This window comes from Aspergillus neoniger (assembly GCF_003184625.1).
Source record: "Aspergillus neoniger CBS 115656 unplaced genomic scaffold BO87scaffold_15, whole genome shotgun sequence".
NCBI classification, from domain to species: Eukaryota; Fungi; Ascomycota; class Eurotiomycetes; order Eurotiales; family Aspergillaceae; genus Aspergillus; species Aspergillus neoniger.
In genome coordinates this window covers 710,559-733,931 of record NW_020291143.1, presented here as the reverse complement: position 1 = coordinate 733,931, position 23,373 = coordinate 710,559, and the positions used below count along the sequence as shown (strand labels likewise).

The following is a 23,373-nucleotide window of genomic DNA, read 5'->3' as shown; positions in this document are numbered from 1 at the left end:
GACAATAGAGACAACCCCCTCGATGAAGGCGCGTCTTGCATATGTACCATTTGGCGAGTGTTGAAAAACGAAGTAACGATCAAATGTATCTGGCGCACCCCCAGTCCAATGTATGTGCTACTGAAAGGACAGCCTCACACAAGTATGCAAGTTATGGTTCAAGCGATCAATGGTATAAAATTCAGGCCGACATCGGGCTTGTGGCCGGGACGTTGCGAAAAGGAAACGTCTGAAGCGACCTCCAAACTCCTGATAACCACTGCTGTAGGCTTTGCACCTGATTTGTCGGGGCATTAGGATGCGTATGTTCTGCTGCATTAGATGAAAGATGGCTTCTCGCAGTGGCGTATGTGTCATTGGAGGCCGTATTCGAATGAATGGCGGCGTCCTGCTCATTACGTGCCCCCATGCAGCATGAGAACCAAGAGTTGACACGCAGCGATTGTAGCCAAGGACTCGAGTTAAAGTTGGCGGACTCACTTTCTTCCTGTGCGGTAAAGACGGGTGGTGACTCCGTGGGTGCAAGGTAGCATGCCGCAGAATCCCCCACGCTCTCAGTGCCTTGGACATCGTGGCTTTCCATGTGCCTGGGTATGCCTGGCATTTGCGAACGAGACGCACAGGTATAAAACGAGTCAACCCTAGAAGTAGGAAGAGAAGCATTTGCCGAGGCTGGCCGTTGAGAAGAAGATGCCAAAACTGGGCGAGGCAACGGTAGTAAGCTATTCAGTCCTATCTGTGGGCGACATCTTCGCATGCGACTACCAGCGCTTGTGTTTGCAGGATCGGTGCTGTCAGCCTGGTCCCGTTTCACGTCTGAGAGCCTTCGGTTAATTTGTCCATCCTGTGTAGCGCTGCTATCAACATCAACACCATCTTCGCAAGTAGCTGAAATGGCAGTTCGGTGAAAGGGATGATCCTCCAATCGTCTAGCGAAATTCATGCCGTGGCCACTCTGTCTATAAGGAAAGCGACCTTGGACCGCAGTACCATCTTCTGCCCTCGCCACAATACAAGTCTGACGTCTAGGCTGCGGAGGAGGAGACGATGAAAAGCTGAGGAGCCTTCGTAGCATTCCTCCGTAGGATCCCGTTCTAGAGCCATCACCAATGCGCCTACCCGCACGCCTAGGCGGGCTTGGACTTGAATGCTGTGTTCGCCCACTGGTAGTGGCAGAACGGACGGGAAATTGAGCAGTGTAGTAGACAGCTTCTCGAGTTCCAAATGAAGGAAGTCCAGGGGGTGTGGGCGCTCTCACTGGTGGAGGATAAGTGGGAAGTGCAGGGCTGACTGGTGAGTCAAGGTTACCCGGCCATTTAAACGTTCTCGAGGTATCATCTGCATCGTTGAGACTAACTGCCTTCCTGAGGTGCAACGCATCAAGAAGGTTTTGCTTCAGCGAGTCGTCTGCAGGTAAGGCTACAACCGCCTTCCCTTCATCTGTGGATAGCACACGGCTGTCCAATGCTAACTGGGGATGCCAACCAGGGGATTGTGTATTCTTTTCCGGACAATACTTTGGTTCACGGTCCGCCCGCTGGGGAGGATCCGTTACTTCAGGCGCAAGGGGGACAAACATGGCCATATTGGCAGCGATCCTGCTATCAAGATTGCCACGAGAATGACATGCCGAGCCAAATTTCGAGCCGAGGTCTTCGGTGCCAGAGTCTGTCCGTAGGGCGTTGAAAATGGAACTCTCCTCACTCATCATTGATTCTGACAAGGTCGCTTTGCCTGGTGGTGTGGCTTCTCCCAGCGGTTCCACTTCCGTTGCGGAGACTTCATCCTCGTCGGACGAGCCATGCTGAGCGGCTGGGGGGTTCTGAGACTGAGTATCCATGTTACCATGTAGGCAGGTCGTGTTGTAGACCACGTTCAATTTGATGTGAAGATGAGGGTGGACTAGAGAACATGCCACAAGGACGACAGTCCCATAAAGGATTGATGGTCCATGGTACCTTCCCTAGACAGCGCAGTCCTGGAGGAAAGTACGCAGCACAATGAAGAAGGCATGGCCTTGTGTATAGTTAGCATTCAAATGAGCATTAGTAAGTAGTGAGGAACGGCCGACTGACCGACCGATAGATATCAACTGCACGTGGTGCCATTGATATTTTGAAAAATTCTCCGAAACAGAAATGTGATGAAGTTGAAGTGAACGGAGCAAGCAAAAAGGGGAAAGACATGATTGTCGCCTCAACTTCCCCAGTTTTCCCTCATCTCAACTCACGTCGACGTTCCTCACATTTATTCTTCTCGAAAAAATAAGCATCCACAATGAATAGTTGTGAGGAGACTCCATAAAAGAAACAACTTGTGCTGGCTTGTGGAACGTGCGTGAGCGATGAGATTAAATGATGATGATTATTGATTAGATCCGAGCGCCAACCCCGGAAATGGAGGGAAACAGTAAAACGGGGCTGCTCCACTCCAAGGTTCAATCTCAATCCTACGAACCACCTGGGAACCTTAGCATTTAGCAATATGCGGTCGGATGTCCAAACTACCCACTCCCTTGGTAATGGATGATCTTGGTGTCGATCTGATAGCCGGCGCGGATGCGACATCCCCACTGCATGTGTCGAGGTGGTCGCGATGATTGTGATTGCGATGGGACGTTTTAATCAAGGCAGATTCACCTTCCAGTTGACAAATGAGAGAGCAGACAATACGATAGAGCTTCCCGACAAGGCATTCACATTGACTGCCACCCCCTCCCTGACCAAAGTTGGGGGAATCAGCCGAGGTCGGATCGTCGAAACCAAGAACAACGATGAAACCGGCCGTCATGAGACAAGACTATTCGAACCTCCTTTCCCAAAAATTGAAGTAGCAGCAGTGCAACCCAACCATCGGTCCGCTTTATAAAACCGTCTTGAAATCTATGGACGCCATCGTGTCTTGGGAGCGAGGCTAGGATAATATTTAAAGCCACGGCGCCCATCCGTTTAGTTGGTTGCGGTGAAATTGATTAATTTAGTTGCCCTTTTCCCCCTCATTTAATGCTCCGCTCCTCGCCAGCTGGTCACGCAACCCACCAGCTAATCAGCTGTTAAGTTGTTGTTGTTGTTGTTGTTGTTGTTGTTGTTGTCGTCGTCGTCGTCTTCTCATGGACTCCAGAGCACCCCAGGATTCGGCAGGTTTGCACCATGGCTCTGCCACGACTGCCCCAGCTGAGCTGCCTCCGTCGGGCCCGGTCTACAAGGTCTACAAGCGGCGGTTCTGGGGGCTGGCGCAGCTGGTGCTCTTGAACATTGTCGTTAGTTGGGATGTAGGTTCTCTATGTCTGTCTGTCGCCACGAAGAATGATAGACACCGATTCTAATATTATCCATCATTATCATCGTCTAGTGGTTAACCTTTTCCTCGATATCAACTACTGCGGCTGAGCATTTCCGCGTTTCTGAGAGCGCTATCAATTGGATGAGCACTGGTTACCTCTTCGCTTTTTGTGTCGCCAGCCCGTGAGTTTAGCCCTGGATGTTTGTCTCCACCTGTCTTCGGTGCCTGGAAGAGACTGATACTCACACCTATTCTTACTCTCAGCGTCGTGATCTTCACTCTCAATAAAGGTGGCCCTAAACCCGCCATCATCACCACTTCAACCCTCCTCCTCGTCGGCAATTGGATTCGATATGCAGGGACCAAAGCGAGAGGAGGCATCTTCGGTGTCGCCATGTTTGGTCAGATCCTCATCGGTCTGGCGCAGCCATTCTGTCTGAGCGCTCCAACGCGATACAGCGACCTCTGGTTTTCTGACCAGGGCCGGACCAGCGCAACGGCCGTAGCCACCCTTGCCAATCCCTTGGGTGCAGCATTGGGAGAGCTGATCGACTCTTTCTGGGCGACCAAACCAAGCGAAGTCCCGAACATGGTTCTGTACATCTCTATCATCGTAAGCCTCCCTCAGAATACCTCCACACATAGATAGAACCACACCCCAGCCAGCCATGACATGTCGCACTCACCTACTAACAAACCCAAAAGGCAACGGTAGCAGCACTTCCCTCATTCTTCATACCCTCCCAACCCCCGACACCTCCAAGCGCTTCATCTGCGAGCACCAACGCCTCCACACCACTCCTCCCAGCTATAACCCAACTCCTCAAAACCCTCGAGTTCTACCTCATCCTAATCCCCTTCTCCATATATGTCGGCTTCTTCAACAGCGTTTCCTCGCTCCTCAACCAAATCCTCGAACCCTACTCATACACCGAAACCGAAGCCGGCATTGCAGGAGGCCTTCTAATCATCGTTGGACTCATCGCCTCAGCCATCATCTCCCCCCTCACAGACCGCTACAAGCACTACCTCGCCACCATCCGCACACTTGTCCCCATCGTAGCAATCACCTATATCGCCCTGATCTTCGCCCCGCCCAGCCCCGCCGGCATCGCACCATCGTATGTCGTGTGCTCCCTCCTCGGCGCGTCGTCCTTCGCCCTCCTCCCCGTTGTTCTAGAGTACCTGGTCGAAATCACGTACCCTTTCTCCCCGGAAATCGGGAGCACGATCTGCTGGACGGGTGGACAGTTATTGGGCGCGATATTTATTCTAGTTCAGGATGCATTGAAGGCCGGAGAGAACGCTTCCCCGCCGGTCAATATGCAGAATGCGTTGATTTTCTCTGCTGTCGTGACGGTCGTGGCTGCGCCGTGGCCGCTTTGGATTGGATGTTTTGGTCGTGATGTGAGGAGACGGAGATTGGATGTTGATCGAGGCGTGGAGCTGGGTCAGGAGGAGGCTGGTGAACTGCAGGGCGATGATGGGGAGCGTAGAGCTGGGGCTGGGGAGGATGATACTAAGAAAGGTTTCTTGGGGTTGAGTGTGGCGTGGAGGAAGTAATCCTGGAATCCTATAGTCAGTGTGTACAGAATGTACTTTGTGATTGATGATTGCACGTGTGATACCCGGCGTCCATCAAATGTGTCAATACCAGGACCTGTGACTGTAAATAAAAGCTCATATGATGCTCAAGAAGGGTAAAAAAAAGAAAGACGAAAAAAAGGAATACCCAACAAAGTCTAGGACAAAATGACATTCATCTAGTAAACAAAAGGAAAAAAAAAAATGAAATAAATAATAAAAGCACAAGTTTCAAACAAGGCAGAGACCAGCTATCTGTACATACACAGTTGAAGGCGACCGCCCCCCTTCTTAAGAACCATTTCCATATTCCATAGCCCATCCATCTTTCATAGGGAGAAGGAAAGTAACAAACACGCATGCATCATCGTCATCATCACCGACTCGCAACCCCTACCCGTATTGTCGAGGGCGGGTAGCGGTCGAGAGAGACAACACTGGATGTATGTATGCTCCTTTCCTTTTTTTCTTTTTTGATCTTCATCAACGGCAGGCCTGCATAGCCATCATATTGTGAATCAAATCAAGGGGGATCGATCGTAATATGCCTTTCTTTCTTTGTCTTCCTTAGTCGCGGAACCTGTCTTATCAAGTTTGGTCGTGCATTAGAAAGAAACGTAGCCCGCGGAGTGGAGTAAAGAAGATGAGAAAAAAGACGTCTTTAGCTATCTATCGATCGACCGAGAGTGATTTGATTCGTTTATTTGAGGGCCTTCCAGAGCTTGGGGGCGGCGCACTGGGTAGCACAGTGCGTGAGGTGGAAGACTAAGAAGGATGGTGGGTCAGTTTATGGGTTTTGTTGTTGGGTTCGTCATGAATGCGATATGGAGTCGAAGGAATTGTGGTATTATGATGTGCTGGTCAACTTACACTCCTCAACGCAGTCCTCCTTGGGGCCCTTGTAGTCGGGGTCCTCCTGCTGCTGGGTTACGCGCTCGACGCACTCATCGAAGTGGTGCTTGTAGGGGGCGCACTGGGAAGAGTTGGCGCACTCTGAGAGAAGCAATTGATTAGTAAACGTTCGAATTGATGAGATTATTTGCAATGGGATGAGTTGTTCCGAGTCAATGGCTCAGAATCGCATGACGTGAGGGTCGGTCAGCGTGCATCCATCTGACCGACTACCCGTCCTGTTGTCACCTTGTCCGTCTGGAAACGAACTTCCCCCAAGGAAAATGCACGGGATAAGTGAAATATGAAAGTGGCAGTAAACTTACCCTCCTCAAGCTGGGGCTTGATGTCCTCAGGCTCCTCCTCTTCCTCCTCCTCTTCCTCTTCCTCCTCTTCTTCCTCCTCCTCAGCGGGCTCCTCCTCGGCGGACTCCTCCTCAGCAGGGGTCTCCTCAGCAGACTCCTCGGTGCTCTCCTCGGCGGCAGGGGCGGCCTCCTCCTCGTTGTTCACGGCGGGCTTCTCCTCAGCCTCGGTCTCCTGGCTGGGGGTGGTGGTGGTGGTCTCCTCGGCGGGAGCCTCAGCCTGAGCCTCGGGGAAGCCGAAGGAGGACATAACGTCGGAGAAGAAGTCGGAGAGACCCATCTTGTCTTTGAAATCGGTTTCAATTGAGGGAAGACGGCGAGAAGGGGGGGCGTGTGGGCGGTGGAAGTCGCGGTAATTGAGGATGGGGTTGGTTTTAACGAACTCGAAGCTTTGGCGTTGCTGGTTTCTGCCGGCCCTGGAAAATCGGAACACCCCGGCCGCCGGGCGATGGTCGCAATTATCGTACACGTGATTGGCCGCTCGGGTCGGCCGTGACTAATGCGGTGATATTTCGTTTTGTTACTATCAAATTAATTTATTAGTTGGTTAATGTTCGTGCCGTTCCGTTGTTGTTGTTGTTACTTTTAACTACGGGGTCTACTATTTGTGATGCACTGTATTTCAACAATAAAATTCCAAGTAGTATACAGAAAAAAAGATTAAGAGGCCGCTTGGGCTTGAGGCTACCGCCGGAATATGTGTGTAGGAAATTGGAGACTATCTAGTCATGGAAGAAAGCATTGGATACGGCGCCCGTCCTGGCTTCAACTGGCTCGACGCAGTCTCTCCTCGAGCGCTTCCGCCACACTCTGCTGCTGCACCTCTTCATAATCCGGTGGTGGCTCCATCGGCTCCGATCCCGCTTCTGGCCCTGTGTGTTGAGACTGTGGGCTTACAGATTGCTGTGCGGTACTGTGGTCTGCTCCGGTTGTGCCACCCGATGGGCCGGTGTACGCAGGTAGCTCGTCGAGGTGGATTGCAGACATGTCAACATTTCGGGCACCTCGACTGCTCGCCTGCGTATTCTCGACAGCCTGTTGTAGACGCTCTTTGATTCTTTCGAAATTGTTGTGGAAATCAAACGCCCCTCCCTCTTTGAATGTCACCTTGAGCTGCACGGCAGGCAACGACGCAGGGATGCCTCCTCCAGATACCGGCTGGACTAGCGCCAACCATGCATTGGGCCCAAAGAATGGTGCAGTGACATGGGCGTCATGGACATTGAGTAATGGTGTGGAAAACGATTGAAACTCTTTCGTTTGTTGCGCGGGAATGTAAACGATCTGACACGAATATGTTAACGAGAGCTGTCAGATGATAGGGTCCAAAAGCAAGACAGTACCCTCTGATTTGTCAGGTAGACTCGACCGGCACTGCTTTGCATGGAAAAAGAGTCCTTGCTGGCGCTAGAGCCTAGGGGTTGCAGAGACAGAGTTGTCCGCGGAGGAGAGGCGAACAACTGATGCTCATTGGGTAGTCGAACAAAGCCTTCGGGGCCTTGCAGCATCACCCAGCTGTTGTATTGGGTATTTAATTAGCATAGTTTCTCCGGCCTGCTATCCCCATTCTGGGTTGAAACAAAGTATACAACGCAGGTCTTCTGACTGAGAAGTGTGCATGCTAGGGTGTCATGGGATGATGCGAGAGACAAGGGAGAAGAAAGTTGGTTCATCTGATACAGCGTAGCAGAAATAACAAATCAGAGGTGATAAATCGATGAAGAAAAACCATCGATACTGAGTGCATGCAGAACGATAAAAAGAGTAGCTCGCTCAACCGGGGCATGGTGGGGAACATCTACATACTTGATCGACATTTTGTCAAAGCCACGACCGAGAACGTGGTCTGTGTGGCTGAGTGCAGACTGTGCCGGGATGAAGGCTAAGTGCTGTGGGAATCAGATAGTATATCGTTCGAGGACGAGTTACTGGAAGGATGGATTCAGAGTGCAGAATGAAGAGAGGGCAGCATTGGCTGAAACAATCCAACCAATGAGTAGCACCAGGGTCCAGTTTCAGGTGAGACGATCCAGGGATGATTGGCGGGACGGAAATGATGAGAATTCTCCAAGGGTTGGTGAATAGTTTTCCGATCGCTGATAAAGCGATTCAGACAAAAGAATGTCAGATGTGGTATTCCAGATTCCACTGCGTTGATGGCGAAGCACCCGAAAGTGGTACTGATGAGAAGTGAGGCGATAGCAGCAGTAGTAGCTGCAGCGGACCACTTTCGTATAACGGCAGAAAAGTTTAGTGATGTCTTTTCTTCTATGTGTGTGGTAATGATATTCGATGGAACAACAGACCTCCTAGAGGTTTTCAACGATGCCCAGGAATTTCTGAAGGAAAGCGAGCCAGTGAAGCCCGAAGGCGGGAGACGAAGCAGTCCGCGGGGCGGCCGTCAGGCGGGGAAGCTTTTCCAACTCTCCAACTCCTTACACACTCAAGGTGTCTCGGTTCGAGCGGCTGGCCAGTTCGGACTTCTCTTCAACATGTCGGACATAAAGGAGGAGCCTTCATATGGGCGCCGAATCTATTCAGAGAGGTTTGGGAACGCAGAAGGATTCGAACATCCAAATTGCAATCCTTATTAGGCCATATTCGGCTTCCTTCTTTCCGGTCTTATCTTATTCTTTACCATGGATGAACTAACTAGGGACTACTGCGTCCACTACTCGCATACTTCCTGTGCCCCCTCGCCCGGAAACCCAATCATTCCCGCATGCGATATAGTGCCTTGATTACAATTGGATGGATGGCAGAGTGGATGTCAGTCTAGAAAATAGTAGTTACCCAACAGGATGATTAAGCTAACACAGAGTTCATTTCTGTGGATGGAAGCCTGCATACTCTACCCTGGTGTCGACGTCCACGGACCTCAAAAGTCGATAATTTGCAGCAATTATATCAATGCGCACATGCAGGATTCAGGGATATGGACATGTATCATTGAATCAAAGCAGTATTAGCAATATTGTTTGCTAGGTAGATGACACGGACCTCTCGTGTCTCCAGAGGCGGAAGACTAATCGGTGGTTGGACGCATGGACACTATCGGCACGGTCAGATATAGTTATTTGAATAGCTAGCTAGCCAAATCTTCGGAGATATTGTTCCTTGGACTAAGCAACTTGAAAGTTTTGCACCAACGCTTTGTGTATGACCTGAGATAGACCTACGATCCCGGGGTTTCGAATAAGCTACGCACTCCTCAGCAAAAACTATTCGTAAACAATCCTATCAGGCAACATGGAATGACTCGACATTCTGTGGAATCCCTTACTATATTCAGCCATATTGAAAGAGCTTGACTGACTCCTTGCATCAAGATGGTAACAGTCAAAAGACGAGGATGGGTGGCGCTAATGTACGAAGCTAATCTGGGCCCAGAGGGCTATTCTCGAACAGAGGGTGATAAGGATGAAAGCCACCCCATGCCTATTGCCAGAATTATTTCGATTCAGCCAGAATCATCGGATTACACTTCTCTCGTGATATCTGTCAGCGTGGCTGTCATGCAAATTCACAAAGCGATGGTAGGTGCTTGGTTTGGTTGAAGATTGTCAGCTGACAAAAAAAAGTGGCTGCATGTGGCCCAGGGGACTTCTATCTCGCGTGTCGCTGTACAATTTCAACACCATCACTCTATATAAGCTTCTCCGATGACATTCTCTTCCTGATTGTTCGGGGAGGTCAGGATTGCCGGTGAGGCAGCAAAAGGTATCCTCAGGCATGGCCGGGCCAGGCTGGGGAGCAGCTCAAAGGCCGCGGTTACGTTGAGAGCTGTTATTGGGTCTTTACACGTGGAGAAAACCGTCCGATCAAAGTCACGGCCGACCCACCCCGTCTTCCATCCAGGTTACGTTTCCCCCTTCTGCGCTATTTCCTTTGCCTCTTCGCTCGTTGTCACCGCTTTCTGCGACTTCAATTCCCTCGTGGTTCATTTTGTGGTATTCTGTCACTCCTTGAGGGTCCGCCGAACCGACGATCCCCGTTACCCCCCGGGAGACGATCGAACGCGAACAAAAAAAGAACAGTGTAGCCTGATGAGCACGGCCCTACCGGGCACATCCCAAAGCTTACATTACCCTTACTACACCTCTGGTGGCCGTCATCTCTTTCATATTTGCTCTCCAGTTTAATAGGGTGCGGCTGCTTGGGTCCACTTGTCAGGATATCGAAATACTGCCTGGTGCATCGCCCCTGCACTACACGGACGCCCCCCGTCTTGCATCGTGAAACCTCCTCCGCTTCTCTCGCAGCCTTCCACAAACCAGCCCTTTTCGACTCGGAAAAGCTTGTCATACTCTGAAATATACGCATGATCATTCAAGATGTCGACATCGATACACTTGTCGAGGTTCCGGAAATGGCTCCTTGCTTCGCCGCCAATCGAGTTTGCCATTGGGCAACTTCGGGACCTCTTGGTTGGAGCAATCCGACAGGGTCCAGTTCCACAACATATTGCTTTCGTCATGGATGGTAACCGGAGGTTTGCCCGAACGCACGGGATTGAAACGGTGGAAGGACACAACATGGGGTTTGAGGCTTTGGCAAGGGTGAGTCCGATGGAGTTCGGTTCATAGAGAACTTCTGTCTTCCGCCAGTGTCAGCTGCTAACTTATACCGTGGCTTAGATTCTCGAAGTCTGTTACAAGAGCGGCGTTAAAGTAGTTACAATTTACGCCTTCAGCATCGAAAACTTCAAACGCTCCAAATTCGAGGTGGATGCACTGATGGAGATGGCCAGGGTGAAGTTGTCGCAGATGGCTCAGCATGGCGAGATCCTCGATCGCTATGGGGCCAAGGTGCGGATATTGGGTCGGTTGGACTTGCTCAGGCCGGATGTTCTCGCTGCAGTGAACCGGGCCGTGGAAATGACCAGCAACAATGGTGACTGCGTATTGAACATCTGTTTTCCGTATACGTCGCGCGACGAGATCACCACGGCTGTCCGAGATACCGTGGCCGAGTACAGCCAGCCCCTTCCGTCGACTCGTCCGTCGTCTATCTCCTCGAGGACACCCTTTTCCGAATCCCACATTACACAAAACATTCGAGCACAGACGCAGGTTTCGAAAGGGGAAGAGGTACCGAGTGACTCGGAAGCGGCATCAGAGTCATCAGGAGACGGCGAAACGACGAAGCACAAGACACCGAACGGAGTCTATGAAAACGGATCTTCGTTTTCTTCCTCGTCGACTCTCCACCTCGCCGGGCAACAAGATGCTGCCAATGGGAAAGTACCAGCAGCAGAACCCGCCGTCGGGAAGGAGAGCCTCGTCTTTATGTCCCCTGAGACGATTACACGCCAGACGTTGTCAGAGCATTTATTCACCCATGACAATCCTCCTCTAGATCTGCTGGTCCGGACGTCTGGAGTTGAGCGCCTTAGTGACTTCATGCTGTGGCAATGCCACGAGGATACGGAGATTGTCTTCCTCGACGTCCTATGGCCGGAATTTGACCTTTGGCAGTTCCTGCCCGTGATGCTGAGATGGCAGCGTCGAATCTCCAAGTCAAAGAAGAACCCGGATGCGGAGGGCAACTTTGACGGCGATACGTCTGACTCTGCGGAGGAAAGTAATGGCAAGGTCAAAGACCTGTAGATTGTTATGTTCACTTTTTATCTTTTTCTCTGTTGTTGTATACATGGACTGGGTTACCGTCCTGGCATCGATCATTGGGAGTTTTGGAGTCATCCTTGGGAGCATTGACAAATATTCCCCCCATCCTGTCATCCATCTAGAATTTATAGCACTCACTGAGCTGAAAGCTGAAAGAAAAGGGTTTCCATGATGAGCATATAGATGCAGACATAGCACCTAATTTATAGTTACAATATACTATACGGGACAGCATCTCCACCTCGGGGAATCACGGATCATGTAAAATAATCAGATAAAATAGAGTGTCCGCTATCGCAGCCTCCGATACCGCATCCGACCAAGTGGGCAGCCCCACGTGACTCACACTGGCGGGGGAATCGAAGCAACCACTCGCAACACTGACTCAACTTTATTCCTCTCCTGATATTGTTTCCTTCCTGTTTTCCCAATCTAATACCCTGATATCTTCCCAATTGTCATCATGCCTGTCGCCGGTTCCAAGGTTCTCCTGTTGGGCTCGGGCTTCGGTATGCCTCCCATCTCTCTTCCACTCTCCCCCGCCGATTCGGACCCCCGCATTGGGGGTCAATTGATGGACTCCATCCCACTGACTCAATGTCTCGATAGTCACGAAGCCCACCGTTGAGGTTCTCAGCAAGGCTGACGTTAACGTCACTGTTGGTACGTACAGCTCAATTGAGAGAGTTCCTACTATATCCAATCCCTATCTAGTAGCATCCAACATAGCTGACCATCGTCTACTATACCCCAACAGCCTGCAGAACCCTCGAGAGTGCTCAGAAGCTCTGCGAAGGCTTCAAGAACACCAAGGCCATCTCCCTCGATGTCACCGATGATGCTGCTCTTGACAAGGCTCTGGAGCAGGTTGACCTTGCCATCTCCCTGATCCCCTACACCTTCCACGCCAATGTCATCAAGTCCGCCATCCGCACCAAGAAGCACGTCGTCACCACCTCCTACGTCTCCCCCGCCATGATGGAGCTGGATGAGGAGTGCAAGAAGGCCGGCATCACCGTCATGAACGAGATCGGTCTGGACCCTGTATGTCTATCTATCCACATCATCCCCATATCATACTATACAGTGAGCTAACCAACCCTCCAAAAAGGGTATTGACCACCTCTACGCTGTCAAGACCATCTCCGAGGTACGTCCAGAATCACCCACCCTACCACCATCACCACTCAACCCATCCCTAACCCACCACTTTAGGTTCACGCCGAAGGTGGCAAGATCACCTCTTTCCTCAGCTACTGCGGTGGCCTCCGTAAGTCATCCCCCCCCCCTCCCCAAAAACGTCACAACGAAACCCCATCCTAACCCCCTCAACCAGCCGCCCCCGAGTGCTCCAACAACCCCCTGGGCTACAAGTTCAGCTGGTCCAGCCGCGGTGTCCTCCTTGCCCTCCGCAACGCCGCCAAGTTCTACAAGGACGGCCAAGAATTCAGCGTCGCCGGTCCCGACCTGATGGCCACCGCCAAGCCCTACTTCATCTACCCCGGCTTCGCCTTCGTCGCCTACCCCAACCGCGACTCCTGCCCCTACCGGGAGCGCTACAACATCCCCGAAGCCCAGACCGTCGTCCGCGGCACCCTCCGCTACCAGGGCTTCCCCGAGATGATCAAGGTTCTGGTTGACATCGGCTTCCTGTCCGACGAGGGCCGCGAGTACCTCAACAGCCCCATTGCCTGGAAGGAGGCCACGAAGCAGATCCTCGGCGCCACCTCCTCCGCCGAGAAGGACCTCGAGTGGGCCATTGCCTCCAAGACGGCCTTCGCTAACAACGATGACCGCGACCGCATCATCTCCGGTCTTCGCTGGATCGGCCTCTTCAGTGACGAGCAGATCACTCCCCGTGGTAACCCGCTCGATACTCTCTGCGCTACTCTCGAGAAGAAGATGCAGTATGAGGAGGGTGAGCGTGATCTGGTTATGCTGCAGCACAAGTTCGAGATCGAGCACAAGGATGGTCAGAAGGAGACTCGTACTTCCACTCTCTGCGAATATGGTGTGCCCGGTGGGTACTCGGCTATGGCTAAGACTGTTGGTGTGCCTTGTGGTGTCGCTGTTAAGTTGGTCTTGGATGGTACTATTAACCAGAAGGTATGGTGGTTCTTTCCTTGTATATCTGGCGTTGGTTGAGTGGGTTGTTGGATGGATTGCTAACTGTTGTTGCTATCATAGGGTGTTGTTGCTCCCATGACCATGGACATTTGCGCTCCTCTGATCAAGACCCTCAAGGAGGACTACGGCATTGAGATGATCGAGAAGACTCTGTAAAGAGTATCTCTTCTCTTATAAATTCTCTTCTATGACGATATATTAACGACTTTGGAGATGGGTGTTAGAGAAAAAACATAGGGTAGATCAAAAATTCAGATCGGTTTTGATGAAGCAGTGATTATTGCAAGAAAGAACAGTAGAGGTGTTATGTGTATGTAACAGTTACCAGAAGTGTAGAAGTGCAAATTTCAGAGTCTTCTTCCTATCGTGATTTGTCTCATCTACTAATATGTTCATGGTCTGTCTATCGTGCATTCGTTGGACGCATACCCCCCATTTGCTTGGAGGGGAGGAGTTTTATATCAGGTCAGGTGAGGTAAGGATGAGTCGGCGCAAGATTGCCTGTCCCAGAAACACAGTTTGTCAAGAATCCAAAAAGCAGTTCGCTACCCCCGTCTTCTACAGGACGCGTGGATGTAGACAGGATCCGTTGTCGCCCTCATACCCCCCCAAGTGCTGAATTTAGATCATGATATGGTCATGGTTTCGCGGATGCGCTCAGAGAATAGTGCCAAACCTATACCGAGAAGAAGAAAAACAACCATCAGCAACTGTGTCCAAGAAAAGGAAGATCTGGCAAGCCATTGTGAGGAAGCAATTGGCTAATAGGCAAAGCAAGGGAATTAGAACATACCCGAAAGTCTGCTTGATGCTGCGGACGTAGTAGACATCCCAGTTTTGCTTGGTGACATCCTCCTGACCAACAGGGACGCCAGTCCAGGTCACGCGCATCTGAGTGACGCCGTCGACATCGTTCTGATCGAACTTGATCTCCAGCGTGCTGAAGTGACCGGCGGGCCACTGGGCAAGACGCCACTTCTGCTCAATCAAGGTGGGGGCCTGGAGCTTGGTGTACTCGCCGGTGACGTTTCCGTCGAAGATGGCGAAATTTCCGCCGACCTGAGCGCCCTCAAACTGGCGAGGGGGGCCGCGAGTGAAAGCAGCAATGCGCTGGGGGTCGGTGAAGGTGTTGTACAGCTCCTCAGCCGTGGTGCGGAACTCGTCTGAAGCGGTCACGGTAGTAGTGTTGACCGAAACCTTCTCGGCGGTAGTAGTGGTGGTGGTGGTAGGGGCAGAGGATTCCTTCTTGGAAGTCTGAGGGTGGTACTTGGGAGCAGCGAATCCGCTGGAAGGGTTGACGCCAGGAGCGTGTTGGAGGTCCTTGCCGTGCTCAGCAATGAGGGCGGGACCAAACTTGCCCAAAGCCTGTCTGAGTTGAGGAACGAGCTTGGAGCGAACCAGGTCCTTCACGGCCTGCTTGGAAGGAGAATCCGAGTAGTTTTCAATCTCAAACTAAAGAGCCATGGGGTCAATTGGCCGGACAGCTATGGGAATACGAGGGGCTAAAGGGAACATACGACGTACTCATCTTCCTCGGTGTCATGAGCAACCTCGGGGATGGTGATCTTTCCACTAACGGACTCATCGTCCTTAGTCTTACCTGTCAAAGGTCTTAGTGGTGTGCCCTGAACAGAGAGAAACACTATCATTGCTTAATTACGAACCTTCATACTCGAGCTGTACTTTGACATCGAACAAGGTGATGACCTTGCCCTTTCTCTGACTGACGTCTACATCGCCATCCATGCTCAGCAGGTTGGAGATCTTGGCAGAGGCTCCATTCTCCTCGACGGAGAGGACGGAGAGGTTCTCCTTAAGGTAGTCCTTGGCCCAGCCGGAGGCATCCTTGTTCACCCAGTGCCAGTTGTTGGGGTTGTGAAGAACCATGATGGTGGTAGTTTAATTTATTATCAATTGGTCTAAGGATCTCGATGGAAAGAAAAGCTGCTCTATTGCGGGGCTGAACTTCGCCAGTGGGTCAATTTGTTTAGCGAGTCCGTGTCTTTTTTCTTCTTCCTTCTTTCGCCAAAAAAGCTGTTGTGTTCTGCATCGCACATAGAATATTAGCATTTATTCATAGCCATATAAAGTAGTGCGATAATGTTCAAATATGAGTGGAGGCATCGTTTCAGGATCCGGATAGCGTTTCCCGGACCGCAAGCTACTCAGCATGGAGGATGATTTCATCCCCGTCTGACTGGTGCCAGCTATGAGTTCTCATCATTCGATGGGACAGCCCTCTCCGAGACAGGATCCCTTCCTTATAGGAGGAGAACCAGGTCAAGATTGGGAGGGTGTGAAGTGTGTGCAGAATTGGGCAGAAAAAAAAAAATCAGAGGCAACTTACAGTCACAGAAAAATCGTCTCACTTTAAAGACGCTGGAGCAAAGACAGATCAATCAAGTCCCAGGTGGCAATGGGAGAGTAAGAGCAAAGAGGGATGGTACCGTGGAAGCGGAGGGGGAGGGGAGAAGCCCGTATTAAATAAGACTACGAGTTGGTTTGGAGAAGGGAAAGGCAAAAGGGGAAAAAGTTCGAGGATCCGGAAGGAAACCTCTAGAAGCCGCATGGGTCACGTGGTTACCCGTCCGGTCATCGGCGCGGAGGAACAATCTTACCAGGATATCTCCATTTATTCCCTCAATAATCAAGTGGATTCGCAGCTGCAAACGAATGTGGGTATCTTCTAGCGACACAGTAATCAAATCACTCAATCAGGAAACAACAGTGAACAAAACCGCAGAAATCGACAAAGAAGTAAACTCTTGATAGCCCCTCGTCAGTCATCATTCGTGAACCAATAACAACTTGCTTCCATTTATCATGCCTGCTCCAATTGCTCCAAATCCTCCCATCCATCTTCAACCATTAGCTGCTCTTTCACTCGTTCGCGTAGACGCTGGATCCCACTTCCTAGGGCTTCCGCCCACTGGCCCTCCACGGTAGCTACCTTGTCTTTCAGATCGCTTGTCAAGGTGCGCTCTTCATCTGTACGGGTTTCCTGCATTTCCTGCTGCACCTTGCCCTCGGACTCGCCCAAGCGGATTCGTTCTGCCTCCATAAGGTTGCAGCTGGCCCTCATAACAGCGGACTTGACCTCGTGCAGTAGGCAAAAAAGGTTGATCTGCGACTCGATGTATTGGTAACTGGATTTTTCCGCGTGAGATACGAGCGTATATAGGTACTGCAGCGGATGTGCCCGGTAACTCGGATTCTCGTCGTATTCGTTGGCCGGAATCTGCACAGTAAAGCCACGGAGCTTTTCAGGGATCTGTTGCACCAACTCTGACAGAGACGGTGCAATATCCCAGAACGCCGACAGCTGTATCTCCACCCCTCGCGCTACATTGCCCTCGATCACATCTAAAAAGGATTCGAGACGTGCTAGGGCATTGGCCTCGTACTCCACTCGGCGATCCAAGGCGTCCTTGACAAAGAACTCATTGGTCTCGCGTACTTTGTCCTCGTTGGATGCTTGCTTATAGGGTAGTAGGACCACCGCTCTGTACTTTTCGTCGCGCTCGCTGATCAGATCGAATACCTCGCGGTGCAATTGCTCGCGCGCTTCAAACAACCATTTGAGTTGTGTGAGCTTCTCCAGGAGCTCTGGCTTCTCATCACCTTCTTCCTGGGTTTGATCTGGGGTCTCGGATCGCGCGTCGTCAAACAGCCTGCCACGTAGCTCGTCAATGCAAGCAGTAGCCCTGTCAACCCTGTCTGCAAGAATCGCTCGCATTGGCTTGAAAACCGTTTCTTGGTATGTATCCAGCCCGCCCTTGATCAAATCTCTTTCAAGTTGGTTTTCCTCCACAATTAATGCGGCTTCTGCTTCCGCCGCTTCTGCGAATGTGATACTGCCTTGTTGGATTTGACTCTGGATATTGGCCTTGAATTGCCGTCGTCCTTCTTGGATTCGTGCCTGGTGATCCTGGAACATCCCATCCATCTCGGTTTGGTGCCGCTGCCTGGTGGTCTTGATCTCCGACAAGTCTGTAATTGATCGCACCAACGTCCGATAAGTCACGAGGTCGGGGTGGCTGTTGTTGACCGCGGGATAGTGTCTAGGATACGGCGGCGGTAAGGTGATCAGTCTCGAGACATCCATCCTCTGCACTTCTTCAAACCGCCTAGCAGATCCAAGGCGGAGACTGTTGGAGTAGTCTGCTGGGGCAGACTCCTCGTGCCACCCTACCTTTTCGGGTGGGTATTCGTCAGGACCATATGCAGCGTACTGATTTCCTCCATTCGACGCGCCGGCATTTCCTGTGTCAGACGAGCCTTGACTTTCCTCCCATAGCAGGGCCCCACGTGATAACCCCATATATTTGGTCTCCCTCTTTGACCTTTGCACTCTTCGTTCTCCCCCTTCACTGCTAGAACCAGTTTTGGACTCCCACCATCGACTAGGCGCCCGTCCCCTCGAGCTCATCTCGTCATTGCTCAACCCAAGACTTGCAATTGGCGAGAGGCATGGTTGGTAATTATTCCACCAGGCCGATTCAGGACGTACCTGGGGTATACTTAGCTTAGGTGCCGTAGGATTGGACGCCCTTCTAGAAGATGGACCTGGTACTACTTGGCTATTCTGTGGCACCGGCGCTGGTTTGGGAGGGCAGACAAACAATTTACGGCGTACACTGTCAACATCATAAGAATCCAAATCCCATACTTTAGCATACTTCTCACGCCGGATCTGGGACTCGGAGGTGATGAAGTCGGCGAACAACTGCAATGCCTCTTTCTCGTCCATTGTGCCGGCCTCCTTCTCGATGAATTCCCGATGTCTCTGTATAGCGTTCCGGACAAATTCGTCATCGCGGTTAACGACAGAGTCGAGAGAGGGATTCTGTTGGGCCGACACGCGACGTGGGGCTAGGGGTGAGACTGTAGTCACCGGCTCGTTAGGAAGGTGTAGTATATGTGAGACCGGTCGTTCTTCCTTGGAGCCAGGCCGAGACGGTGTAGTTTCTGACCCAGATTGCAGAGGGGGCGTTGGCAGGGCTTTGGGTGGTAGTGCTGGCGATGTACGCTTAGCAAATGCAGATGACCTTTCTGTGCCCGGTGAAAACGGCGGCGTCTGCGCAAACCGCGAGGTTGAGGTGGGCGCTTGAGGACTCGGCTCAGGCTTTGGGGTGGAACAAGACCGGTTCGAAAATAGACCCCCAGAAGATGCTCTAGATCGTGATGTAATCTGCGGTCCATCAGAAGATATACTGCGAGTGCTGAGAGGTGCGGCTTTGGCCGAGGCCGGGTTTCTGCCGTTGTCCGTATCCACGCTCGATTCTCCCAAAACTAAGTTGGAGGGTTTCAATTGTTCGAGAGCTTCAGCCCAGGGGTTGCTGCTCATGGAGACAGCACTGAGGCTATCAAGCACTTGGCTTTGCCTGTTCCGGCGTTCAATCCTCCTTTCTCGGATGCCTTTAGCATTTGGGTCTTTGATAGCTGGGCTGCGAAACAGACCACCGCTATTGGGATTATGACTTGCGCGAGACGACTCGAGAGATTCCGGGCCGCTCATATTGGTTGTAGTTGCCGTGTCAATGGTTAGTGGTTGTCTGTCTGCTCTGGGTTTAACATCGATTGTTTCATCGACCCATCCAGCTGGTGTTGGCGGAATGCTATCTAAACTTGTACCTGAAACTGGAGGCGGCCGTGCCCTGCCACTCCTAGCAGGGCCTTGCGAGTTCCGGGATGTCGACGAGTCAGAGAGACCATTCACACTCTGTGACCTTGTGGCCGGTGGTGGCGGTCCTGGTGGGGGTGGAGGAAGGGGCATTCCCGGTTCCCAACTACTTCCCGGAGGGGATCGGGCTCCAGACTGACTATGAGCTCTTGACGAACTCGCACTGTTGACGGCCGGTCCAGCAGACACGGCCCTTCTCGCAGCTGGAGGCCGATCCGTTTCAAAGGGTTGAGTGGGCTCAAGCATGTTGCTATTGTCGCTCAATTGTGTCGAGTGGAGATTATCAGGCGAGACCACAATGTGCGGCCCTGGCCCTGCCATAACTGGTGCGGGTTCTCGATAGGTCTCTGACCTATTCTGGGATGAAGACCTAGATGAAAGGCCTGGTGGCAGCGGCGGAGGTGGTGGTAGCGAGACACGTCGATTGTGGCTCGACTCACTTCCCACAAACATCGACAGAGGGCGAGTACGGGGAAGGCGGCGCTGTCGATACTCTGAGGGAGCATCCCCACCTGCACGCACCGCCCCATTATATGAAGAGCTCATACTGGGCGACGTGGAGCCTCTTGAGGATGTATTCTGGCTGACATTTTCTCTCTGATGTTGCTGGCTTGGTGGAGAGTATGGTGGTGGAGGCGGCGACAAAGATACATCTACAAAGTCACATTAGGTTCATTCCTGGTCACCGAGGACATACAGCAAGCTGGAAAGTCCCAAGACTACAAAGGGTGAAGGAGTATAAGGGTGACAAGGAGTCAGGGAGTCAGGGAAGGAGGGACAGAAGAAAACATATGACAGACCTGAGTGTGGTCCTGTTGACCGTGGCTGAGAGACGATTCGCAGCATGTTATTCGGTGGTGTATATGTAGCTTGGCCAGCATTCATCGAACCAGTTCCCACTGGGCCCCAATCCTGAGGATTGTAAGGCACATTGTATTGTCTAGAAGCCATTGGTGAGGATCCGATTGCCGCCCCTCCAGGCGAGCCTACGGCGGGAGACTGGCCTTGCGTGAAAGGACTAGACAGTGAAGTCGACGAAAGAGGGGTGGAACTGTAGCCGGAACCCAGCGCGAGTCCAAGCCCTTGGAATTGGTGACCACCCAACGATGTTGTCAGAGGAGGGGGCTGTACAGCATGCTCTCGACGACTAGGAGACGGCTGATTGCTGGAGGTAAGAGGTGTCGGCCAGCCGCTGTAAGAATAAGGACCAGACGGCGGCTCGTCGCCAGCATTGCCCGACAATCGCCAGCTATAAAGAGGCCGTGATCAGTACCTTGCAGCGTTGCGAGACAGACACGAGAACAAGTCGAGGACCACAGCGTGTGAGAAAAGCTGGGCGCACCTATTCATACTAACGGAAGGATGCAGGGCCAACCGAACACGGAGCCATGGCTGAAGGCTGAGGGCTGGAAAAGCAGGAGGGAGATTAGATTGTGCCAACACGGACGAGCGATTGAGAAGGAGCCAGAGGGCTGAAGCGCAGACCGATTTCTATTCTTTGCAACAACCTCTGGTCCAACCAGGTGTGGAGGAGGCTTGCAAGCCCAGACGGGCCAGTCGGTACGTATCAACCGTTTCGACGAGCATCGTGGGTTTCGATCGACTGACCAGGGAGGGCTAGCAAGATGTGTGCTAGTCTGCTAGAGTCCCTCTAAGGGTTAAAAATAGCACAAGAGCCAACAAGCAGCGGGCGGGGATGAGGAAGGGGGGATTGCAGGTCTTGACTCTTCAGAGAACTAGTGCATCCCGCGAGATGCAGCCTGGCCGGTTTGATCACAGGCGGCGTGGATGCTGGCGCTTAAGTTGTCCGTCCGCGCCTTCTCACAGGCTCGTTGCCCTCCGTGCTCCCCTTCGCCCAGACCCTGTTCCAACAAACCAGCATCGCTGTCACATCGGCCTATGACGAAGATGGTCAAGACTAGCAAGGCCTAGCAGTAGTCCAGACATCTCACAGGGTCTGCGATAGGGTGAAAGGTTTGTCCGTAGGCAAATCGGGCGCGCCATGACAAGGGCACGGGACGCCGTCGCCTCAGGCCATGAGCGCCTACGCAGAAGACCAGGGCATTACAGGGTTATCGATAAAGATAGATGCAAGTACAACCAGGGATTGATTCTTATTATAGTAGCTATGAATTCGGACTACTGCAAGCTAAAGATTCCGGCTGAAAGAACATGCCAGCATGTTGTACGATTCTTGTCCCGCATGGACAGGATCGTTGCCCCTAAACGATTGGAGCATGTCGATCGAAGATCAAGGCCTATAATATTACTGAAGTCATGTCAGCAAAGACTCCACACATTATGTGCAACGAAAACAATCATAATGAGCAAGGTGCATATCAGATCCAATGCCCTGTCACAGGCGGTGGTCATCAAGGTTAAATATTTTATGTTGACCGTCGTGATAAAATAGTAGTAAATCATCATTTAAACAAGGGGAATGGGAGCTGCGAAAGAGTGTATACTCACGTTTTACGTATAATGTTGAGCTCTTCGCTGGCAATGAAACTACTGATAACTACCACGCTGGTCAGTCACCATAGACGTGCGAGGTTGAAGATGATGTATTGACAACATTTTGACTGATCAGTCATGACGATTGTCGTCCCGGTCGGCAAAGCCAACTTGGACATATGCTTGTCTTTGTTTTGTGTCGTTTCATCATTGTACGATGTGGGCCAGACGGAGAATAGAGATGGTGACATACAGATACCTGACGGTCGGAGACATTATACTGGAGCAACATGTTGTCCCAATAAACATTCCTATACTGCAATTGAGTTAGCCTTGGTCTGAGCCAACTGATGCAACGTTCTATGTGAGAACAAGTATTTCAGAAATGCATGAATGGTATAAAAAAGATGTTGTCTGCATCGATAACTCGAATAAGACTCGTCATCTAGGGAATCATCCTCGTGTACTGGGGAATTGCAGGAAGAGGGCTTGAATTTACCTTTTACTAGGTGTCATAGAGAGAAGATCATAGCAAGATATCTGCCGTCTTTGATTACCAGTTAGCTTCAAGCCAAGAGGTTATCATGTGTGAATCTTCATTGTTGAGGATTATCTCAGTGGGCGAGGTTTTCTAGGCCTGCCGCAAAAAGGGCATATCCATCAAGACCGGACGTTATGTCTGACGCCGTCGGAGCCCAGTGCCGTTTCATCTTCGAAGGGATGGAGACGAAGGAGACAGTGAGAATATAGCTTACCCTTCGCCAACTATATGTGGAGATATGAGCCTGTGAGATCTGTAGACAATCTTGTAACCGTCAGCATATGCGAACAAAATTGATGGCAGTGAAAAGAATAGGCAGTTTTTGATGACTGATCAGAAATAGCCAATTTATATCGTCGATGACCCGAAGGTCTCAGTCGGTAATTTCCAGCGTATATATTGTAAAAGAAGCATCATGCAAGTCATGGGGAGAAAGAAGGAAAGGAAAGGTAAAAGGGAGAGCTTACCATTGAATCAGACAGACTCGCACATTGTTCTGGGAGCTAGATGAGAGAGTATTAGTGTCCTGTTGACCGTTAGCATCCTGCTGTGATCAATGCCTGGAAAATTGAACAATGTCTTGAGCAAAAGCATCAGACTGACGTGCAAAACAAGTGAGTTTTCATGCCCTGAAGGGGTCAAAGACTCTAGTTTGAAATGGTTGTAGGTATCATCATAAAAGAGGGGAATGGGGGTGATGGAAGCGCTGGCAATTGTGGCACTTACCAATTGAATCCTGTGCATCGAGGGCGAGATGTGTCAGTTCAACAACAAAGGTGAGCAAAGCCACGGTAATGTGGTGATCTCTACAGATATGTGATG

General features: G+C 51.3%; 8 protein-coding genes across 8 annotated transcripts; 3 read left to right on the top strand and 5 right to left on the bottom strand.

Moving 5' to 3' along the window:
- Window positions 1-78: 78 nt before the first annotated feature.
- Window positions 79-2,236, bottom strand: BO87DRAFT_358728 (uncharacterized protein). Its single transcript, XM_025621482.1, has 2 exons — window positions 2,076-2,236; window positions 79-2,016 (listed from the first exon to the last, which is right to left on the bottom strand). The coding sequence occupies exon 2, from the start codon at window positions 1,838-1,840 to the stop codon at window positions 182-184; it is 1,659 nt and encodes a 552-aa protein (XP_025480122.1). The 5' UTR covers window positions 1,841-2,016; window positions 2,076-2,236; the 3' UTR covers window positions 79-181.
- A 714-nt stretch (window positions 2,237-2,950) lies between these two features.
- BO87DRAFT_52685 (putative cell surface receptor/MFS transporter (FLVCR)) lies at window positions 2,951-4,943 on the top strand. Its single transcript, XM_025629354.1, has 4 exons — window positions 2,951-3,271; window positions 3,352-3,464; window positions 3,547-3,895; window positions 3,988-4,943. Exons 1-4 carry the CDS (start codon window positions 3,110-3,112, stop codon window positions 4,843-4,845), a joined length of 1,482 nt encoding a protein of 493 aa, XP_025480121.1. The 5' UTR covers window positions 2,951-3,109; the 3' UTR covers window positions 4,846-4,943.
- Window positions 4,944-5,566: 623 nt separating this feature from the next.
- On the bottom strand, window positions 5,567-7,627 carry BO87DRAFT_396895 (uncharacterized protein; the record flags this gene model as incomplete). The annotated part of the gene is made up of 6 exons (XM_025625270.1): window positions 5,567-5,631; window positions 5,737-5,859; window positions 6,084-6,519; window positions 6,587-6,642; window positions 6,890-7,403; window positions 7,463-7,627. The coding sequence occupies 6 exons, from the start codon at window positions 7,625-7,627 to the stop codon at window positions 5,567-5,569; spliced, it is 1,359 nt and encodes a 452-aa protein (XP_025480120.1).
- Window positions 7,628-10,113: 2,486 nt separating this feature from the next.
- Window positions 10,114-11,796, top strand: BO87DRAFT_52641 (undecaprenyl diphosphate synthase family protein). Its single transcript, XM_025629353.1, has 2 exons — window positions 10,114-10,678; window positions 10,757-11,796. The coding sequence occupies exons 1-2, from the start codon at window positions 10,454-10,456 to the stop codon at window positions 11,726-11,728; spliced, it is 1,197 nt and encodes a 398-aa protein (XP_025480119.1). The 5' UTR covers window positions 10,114-10,453; the 3' UTR covers window positions 11,729-11,796.
- A 360-nt stretch (window positions 11,797-12,156) lies between these two features.
- lys9 (saccharopine dehydrogenase (NADP+, L-glutamate-forming)) lies at window positions 12,157-14,209 on the top strand. The gene is made up of 7 exons (XM_025623316.1): window positions 12,157-12,255; window positions 12,356-12,409; window positions 12,504-12,790; window positions 12,858-12,896; window positions 12,962-13,016; window positions 13,083-13,852; window positions 13,934-14,209. Exons 1-7 carry the CDS (start codon window positions 12,210-12,212, stop codon window positions 14,027-14,029), a joined length of 1,347 nt encoding a protein of 448 aa, XP_025480118.1. The 5' UTR covers window positions 12,157-12,209; the 3' UTR covers window positions 14,030-14,209.
- On the bottom strand, window positions 14,077-15,760 carry BO87DRAFT_435896 (AHA1 family protein; the record flags this gene model as incomplete). Its single annotated transcript, XM_025627791.1, has 4 exons — window positions 14,077-14,549; window positions 14,667-15,325; window positions 15,391-15,473; window positions 15,538-15,760. 4 exons carry the CDS (start codon window positions 15,758-15,760, stop codon window positions 14,531-14,533), a joined length of 984 nt encoding a protein of 327 aa, XP_025480117.1. The 3' UTR covers window positions 14,077-14,530.
- Window positions 15,761-16,512: 752 nt separating this feature from the next.
- On the bottom strand, window positions 16,513-21,160 carry BO87DRAFT_376507 (uncharacterized protein). Its single transcript, XM_025623315.1, has 3 exons — window positions 20,899-21,160; window positions 20,357-20,805; window positions 16,513-20,209 (listed from the first exon to the last, which is right to left on the bottom strand). Exons 1-3 carry the CDS (start codon window positions 20,904-20,906, stop codon window positions 16,695-16,697), a joined length of 3,972 nt encoding a protein of 1,323 aa, XP_025480116.1. The 5' UTR covers window positions 20,907-21,160; the 3' UTR covers window positions 16,513-16,694.
- Window positions 21,161-22,058: 898 nt separating this feature from the next.
- BO87DRAFT_52414 (uncharacterized protein) lies at window positions 22,059-23,278 on the bottom strand. The gene is made up of 5 exons (XM_025629352.1): window position 23,278; window positions 23,019-23,054; window positions 22,766-22,815; window positions 22,510-22,557; window positions 22,059-22,326 (listed from the first exon to the last, which is right to left on the bottom strand). The coding sequence occupies exons 2-5, from the start codon at window positions 23,019-23,021 to the stop codon at window positions 22,218-22,220; spliced, it is 210 nt and encodes a 69-aa protein (XP_025480115.1). The 5' UTR covers window positions 23,022-23,054; window position 23,278; the 3' UTR covers window positions 22,059-22,217.
- Between the last annotated feature and the right edge of the window lie 95 nt (window positions 23,279-23,373).

Coding starts and splice junctions, on each gene's coding strand:
- BO87DRAFT_358728 (XM_025621482.1), bottom strand. CDS start 1,840: ATGGATACTCAGTCTCAGAACCCCCCAGCCGCTCAGCATGGCTCGTCC.
- BO87DRAFT_52685 (XM_025629354.1), top strand. CDS start 3,110: ATGGACTCCAGAGCACCCCAGGATTCGGCAGGTTTGCACCATGGCTCT. Junction 3,272..3,351: donor ACATTGTCGTTAGTTGGGAT/GTAGGTTCTCTA, acceptor ATCATCGTCTAG/TGGTTAACCTTTTCCTCGAT. Junction 3,465..3,546: donor GCTTTTTGTGTCGCCAGCCC/GTGAGTTTAGCC, acceptor TCTTACTCTCAG/CGTCGTGATCTTCACTCTCA.
- BO87DRAFT_52641 (XM_025629353.1), top strand. CDS start 10,454: ATGTCGACATCGATACACTTGTCGAGGTTCCGGAAATGGCTCCTTGCT. Junction 10,679..10,756: donor GGTTTGAGGCTTTGGCAAGG/GTGAGTCCGATG, acceptor ACCGTGGCTTAG/ATTCTCGAAGTCTGTTACAA.
- lys9 (XM_025623316.1), top strand. CDS start 12,210: ATGCCTGTCGCCGGTTCCAAGGTTCTCCTGTTGGGCTCGGGCTTCG. Junction 12,410..12,503: donor TGACGTTAACGTCACTGTTG/GTACGTACAGCT, acceptor ATACCCCAACAG/CCTGCAGAACCCTCGAGAGT. Junction 13,853..13,933: donor ATGGTACTATTAACCAGAAG/GTATGGTGGTTC, acceptor TTGCTATCATAG/GGTGTTGTTGCTCCCATGAC.
- BO87DRAFT_376507 (XM_025623315.1), bottom strand. Junction 20,210..20,356: donor GTCAACAGGACCACACTCAG/GTCTGTCATATG, acceptor GTGACTTTGTAG/ATGTATCTTTGTCGCCGCCT.
- BO87DRAFT_52414 (XM_025629352.1), bottom strand. Junction 22,558..22,765: donor CCACATATAGTTGGCGAAGG/GTAAGCTATATT, acceptor TGGTAATCAAAG/ACGGCAGATATCTTGCTATG. Junction 22,327..22,509: donor TCTATGACACCTAGTAAAAG/GTAAATTCAAGC, acceptor ACTCAATTGCAG/TATAGGAATGTTTATTGGGA.